Source organism: Carassius carassius, chromosome 11, assembly GCF_963082965.1.
Source record: "Carassius carassius chromosome 11, fCarCar2.1, whole genome shotgun sequence".
NCBI lineage: Eukaryota > Metazoa > Chordata > Actinopteri > Cypriniformes > Cyprinidae > Carassius > Carassius carassius.
Genome location: NC_081765.1, coordinates 21450364 through 21456410, shown reverse-complemented (window position 1 = coordinate 21456410; position 6047 = coordinate 21450364). Strand labels below are relative to the sequence as shown.

Below are 6047 nucleotides of genomic sequence, written 5' to 3'. Positions count from 1 at the left end.
GGGTCAAGTCAGCTAAAAATTAAAAAAAAGTTTTGGAGACTGTTGTCGCGCTGTAACGAGTCTGATTTACTTGGCCCCTCGACTCGAAGCCATGGCAACCGCAGACAAGACTGGAGGAGGTTTAGCGGGGTCTGTCCTTTGATCTGTCTCCATTTCAAATTAAGAGTCAGCTCAAAGTCTCCGGTTATTCAGAGATAACTATCCTTCACTCAGGCACACATTCAGTATTCTGGCCAAACAATAGGCTACCACAACATTAAGAACTGCTTCAAAAATATGGAACATTACTGAAAATGTGACATCAGTGGGTGAGCTGTATAAAACAAGAGTTCCTTTTTCGCCCAATGAAGACCTGTGCGTCGAAACTCGTTGGCAAAATAAGATGACTTTTTTTTTAACTCCATCTTTTGTTTGTTCTGACCTCTTGACGTCACAAGTGTGTACTGTCCAAAAATAACTGTTCTTTTTCCCCACGCGCCTTGTTGATCGTGTAAGGTTGCACCAGAACAATTACACAACATAAAAACAAGAGTTCTGACTGTCCCTAGTTTATATAGCTAGCCTAAAATAAGTTAAATGTAAATTAAATTAAATAAATGTAATTAAATCACCCACTATATTTTAACACGTTGCATTGCATCTAAAATAAAGGAAAACGTATAAAAATAAGTGATGAGACCCAAATCATACCATTTTGCTTTCTCTCTCTCTTTGTAGGTTTAGGTCCATCTCGAATAATTTAAGGAATAAAATAAAGTTTTCACAGATATTTGAAACGGTTTTAAAAGACGTTTAAATGGATAAAATGCAGACATGACAACAAAAACGCGGGTATAATTTACGCCCATTATTAATGTTAGGCTACTATTATAATCATCCCTAAGGGAGTGTTAAGAAAGTTAATATCCCAGAAGTAATAACAATTTGTATTGTAGTGTTTTGTTAATACTTTCTCTAAAGAGCTAAAGGCATAGGCTACACTTTTTTTTATCTTAAAAGTCACTGAAAGCTATGCATTTGCGTCATTTTCCACAGTGGTTTATGTTATTCTCTGTTAATGATATTCCAGCAAATTCACGTAACCTAAGTGCAAAAAACGCCAGACATTTGACTAGAGTTCAGTGTTCACTCATTAGGCTACACCCAAAAGCCAATAAATTCTATTTCATTTCAATTACATATTATTTCCAAAATGGTTCCTGCCTGCTCTTGTTGTAAACGATTATTTTTATTGCAGGGGAATTATCTTTGTTGAAATGAGTTTGTCATATATTGTCTAGTAAAAGAATGAAGTCATTATTGGGAGATCCTTTGGCGAGAAATTAGGGGAGGCAAAATCCTCCCTGCCACACGGGTCCCATTGAGATTAATGAAAAATATGTAAAACGTTTCCTTTTAATTTTCCTCTGAAAGCACTTTGCATACATTCATTTTCTCTGCTGGGTTGATATCAGATAATTTATGAGAGCAATCTCAGCACATAGCCATCAGGACTGTGTTTCAAGCCTAATTGAGTGCTGTCAAGATTAGGTAAGGTCCTTTTCGTGTTAATTGTATTGTACTCTCTTTGGGAATACTAGTAAATGTATTTAAATAATTCCGCCTTGTGAACTGAAAAGATTATGTCAACTTACATGCATAATAGAAATGTCATGAAAAATGACAAAGAAGTGGGAGGAAGTAGCATGTCGTTGATCTATGGAGCAGTGTCCGCAACTCCATTAAACCATTAATCTTTGGCTACACAGATCAGTTTCAACATAATAAAATGAATGGTGCATTTAGTGCATGCATCAGGCTTAACTGCAGTGCTGAATATAATTTCACTTCACCAAAAAGTTATTACTAAGACGCTTTAAAGGCACAAAAACCCAATCGGCGACCAAATAGTCTAATCTAATCTCACTTATTTTCTAAAGCCTTAGGTGACTGAAGTTCAGAGGTCATTGTCTAAGATCTTTTGTGTGCATGGGCTGTTAAAGGGACAGTTCACCCCCTCCACCAAAAAAAAGTCTTTATTTACTCACCCTCCCAACCTGTATGACTTTATTTCTTCTGCAGAACACAAAACAAAATACTTTCCAACAGTTTTGTCCATATAACTGAAGGCTATGGGGTAAAAAAAAAAAAGAAAAAATTATATTAAATAAAAAAAGATAAAAAAAGGGTGAATTATATATATATATAATAGCTCAATATTTCTGTTCTTATAAATTGTGTTTAAACAAAATACAAGCAAATTTAAAAAATAAATAAATGGCTAACTAAATGCATGATGGCTCTAGATGAATCTCATCTTATTAACCTACTAACCTATGGTCTCAGGCTCTGATTGAGAATCTTGAAGACATGCTTAAAGTGCACATTCAAGGGCTCGTCTGACATAAATAAATCCAAAAAGTCGATTCTAAAGAAAATGAAAAATAAATGAGTGCAAAGGGCAGAGAGCATGGGAGAGGGGGCGGCAGAGAGGTGTGGGCTGGATGCCAGGCCGCTCACAGCAGAGGTTTCCATCTTTGTGTCTGCATCCCGAGGCTGGCAAAGAGCTCGGGCCGAGTTGCTCGCTACAGACACTATTGATCACGCCATATTCAGTCCCACTTTACACAGAAGCCTCTATTACCATCAACCATTCCTCCCACCCCCATCCCAGACAAATCCACCTCAGACATTTCTGCCAAATATGTCATCAGCTAGTGGGAGACCAGCAACAAGGAGCAGGAGTATAGCATACTGAGGGATGGATTCATGACAAACCCAACATAAAAACAACAACAACGCCCTCAAGGGTGGAAAGGAAGGTCATTCATTGGGAATGACATCCTGGAGTTTTATTTCAAAAGAGGGATTCTTGACAAAGTGTGTGTGAGAAACACTGGTGAAATGGACAACAGCGGCATGTCTTTTGAGCACTTGGCCATGTTAATGGTGACTTCGAAGCTGGATAGAGAGATGGGAACCACTGACTGGGAAACAAAGCCATGGAAAACTGCTGATATTTACATAGAGCGGCCCTCGCGGAGCTCTTTGTGTACGTGTTTATGAGTGAGCGTGTGGCACACTGCGTAGAGCTTACGCCAGGCTGCAGATACATTCAAGCCTTGTCCTGAAGAACAAACTGCCTTGCTGAGACTCTTTGAAACAAAGGCCTGCAATTTAGAGCGGGCTCACAGGCTCATTCTCTCAATGTTGGTTTTAGTAAATTTGCGGCGGCTTCTTGGCAAATATTGCTTTGACGTTCCGAGGCCTGGAGGAGCCTTCAGGCTGAATGGAAGCTCGATGGCAGGGCAGCTCTGTTTGTTTGCCCTTTCTTTGGGCATGCACAACCTTTACTATGGCCAATCATCTGCCCTGAAAGCAGGGGGTGGGCATGACACACACACACACACACACACACACACACAAATGCAAACTAATGCATAAGCTGATAATGCACCAGGAATTTCAGAAGATAAAATAAACACATCAACTAGAACATCATCGCTGTTGCTGGTTAAACAAATGCACAGGTCGTTCTTGGCTCTTGATGTGAAGTGCACAGCACAGCCAGCATCGTGCAAATTTTGATGTCTGAGGAACTCAGGTTTGGCTCACTTTCCCTGAACAGTTGAAGCCATTGTGACAATGTTCTGAGCTTGCTTCAGAGATGGCATGTCAATCATACTGCCATGAAAGGTGAAAGCCCCCTGAGGAGAAGAGAACAGAACAATGGTTGAATAAAAATAAAGGCAGATATTGTCTAGAAGAACATATCCTGCTACATAGCTGCAAAGCATATATGACACTACAAAGAAGAATAGGATGTTTATTCATTAATTCCCAAGAGAAAATCTAGAAAAGAGGAGAGGAGAGAGCTTGTGTATATAATACATATATAATTCTTTTTTCTTTTTTTTTAAGGGAAGTATTTATTTAAATGTTTTTGTTATTGGTATGTAGTGAATCAATAATGTCCTGTTTTATTCAAGTTGGTTGGGAATTTGCCAATGCGTTAAAAAAAGCCTAAGAATCATGAGAATGAAAATTGAAATATTCTTGACAGATGCAGGAATTAGAGCTGGAAGTCATTTATTTGCATAATAAATATTCCTACTGTGCTGAGCCGGATATTTCAATCAGCCTACCAAGTCCAAACCTCTTAAGAAGAAAGTGTTTCAATAATTACATGACATATGCATCAAAGAAACTAAATATGTAAATGTAAATGTAATGTAATGGTAATAAGAGTGTCTAAAAATGTTGAGAGGCAGTAAAACCTCAGGTGGGAGGTTTGCAAACATTTTCTGTAACAAATCTGCAAGGATCTGCAAGAGGGCATAGAAATATACAAGACGACACAGAATAAATTTAGCAACTGTGTCCTGGAATCTCAGTTTGTGAGCAAAGAGCCCGAACAGGGAGAAAGTCGCTGACACATCCCCAGGCCATCCTTAGCGTAGGAATTACTGGCAGATTGTACATTACTAGCACATCTCAGACACGCGCAGCCCTACCGAGCAGAAAACACAGGACTCAATGATGCACTAAATTAGGAACTAAAATATTCAACCCCTCATTTGATTTTCTCAGACAAAAGCTACAGTGCAGTTTGCGTCATGGAGGGCATCTTGATGCTACACAGATCTCTGTGGAAACTCAGGAACTACTCAACATGTACCTTTCCCAACTTCTGATGCTCCCCGAAAGCAGCGATCAGCTCTGTGGCCCACTTGATCTTCTCTGGACTGGGGGCAAATTCATCTTGAACAACCTTGATCTGGTTGGGATGAATCACTTGTTTTCCTAGAAAGAAGTGCAACAAACAAATAAATCGATCCCTAACGACACACAAATAAATAAATAAATATTACAAAGAGAAAAAAACATTTAACTGGCCATGTCTCAGTAAAAGTAAAAAAGGATATCAAATATTTTTGAATGGTTAAACACCCATACTTCAGTAACGTTTTTTTTAAAACCACCGATCATAACATGTACAAGCCAAAAAATTCTGTAAAAATACAAAAAAAAAAAAAAATTAATAAATTAATCTCAGATTATTCCTCCACGTTTAAAGGGCTTTGCTCCAGAGAAACAAAGGCCCTGGCGGGTATTTGCTCCTCTTCCTCCAGTACAGCTCCCTGACCAAGAATGAATTTAAGGGAAACAGCAGGGACAGAGGATGCTATGAATTATGGGTGTCATCCCGATTTTCGCCTCATGCCCCGTTGAACTCTGAAACTTCACTGCACGCTTAGTTACACTCCAATCTGAGGCAGCCTCTGTGAGACTTGACTTGCTGCTTTTATTACAAGCCTGTATGAGAGCCACACACACGCAGACACCTCCACACACTTCATACACAGATACACATAGATATAGATGTCATGGACAGCAACTGATACCTCTCATAAGATCAGCTATGTGTGTTAATGACCCAATGCTGGGGTGAAAAACAGATGAACATGAAATCATCCATAATCTAACTACCATTGGTTTTTAAACCCAATTTTATATTAACTAATATTATCATCCTTACTATTAGTGTATTATTTTATTCATATTAACATTTATATTGATAAATACAATAATACATGATACAAAATAATAATAATAATAATAATTATTATTATTATTATTTATGCAAGTCCGTTCTAAAATGATGTGGATGCCATTTTTAAATATTTCTTTTTCCTCCATGCTTTACGGCATCAGCTAAGAAAGTAATACGGATTATGGTCATGATGGCAGAAACCTTATTCTCAAAAATACCATCTGTCCAGCAATGCACCATAATAATCAAGACAATGTTCAAACCTCTGGATGATGAGACTTCATTTGAGAAATATCTCTTATGTTTTGCTTCAGATTGTCTCTTAAAACAAATACGGAAAGGTAGCTAGCTGACAGCCGTAGAATTTAATACATGAGAAAACCATTAGCTCCATCTGTGGCTCTTACCCCAGTTAACCCCTCTGAAACAGCCCCTGCCATATGTTATCCATTGAGTTCCCACATAATTTAGCACACAATGTTACATATTGCAGCGTAATGTCAGTCATATGTTA

The 6047-nt window shown here is 38.2% G+C and overlaps 1 protein-coding gene across 1 annotated transcript in view; it reads right to left on the bottom strand.

Annotated features, from left to right (window-relative positions):
- Positions 1-2783: 2783 nt before the first annotated feature.
- Positions 2784-6047, bottom strand: part of LOC132153013 (citramalyl-CoA lyase, mitochondrial-like) — a 62095-nt gene continuing 58831 nt past the window's right edge. The window contains exons 7-8 of the mRNA XM_059562103.1: positions 4658-4782; positions 2784-3686 (exon numbers count right to left, since the gene is read on the bottom strand). Coding sequence (XP_059418086.1) covers positions 3591-3686; positions 4658-4782 — 221 coding nt within the window. The 3' untranslated portion in view covers positions 2784-3590. The remainder of the gene's footprint in view (positions 3687-4657; positions 4783-6047) is intronic.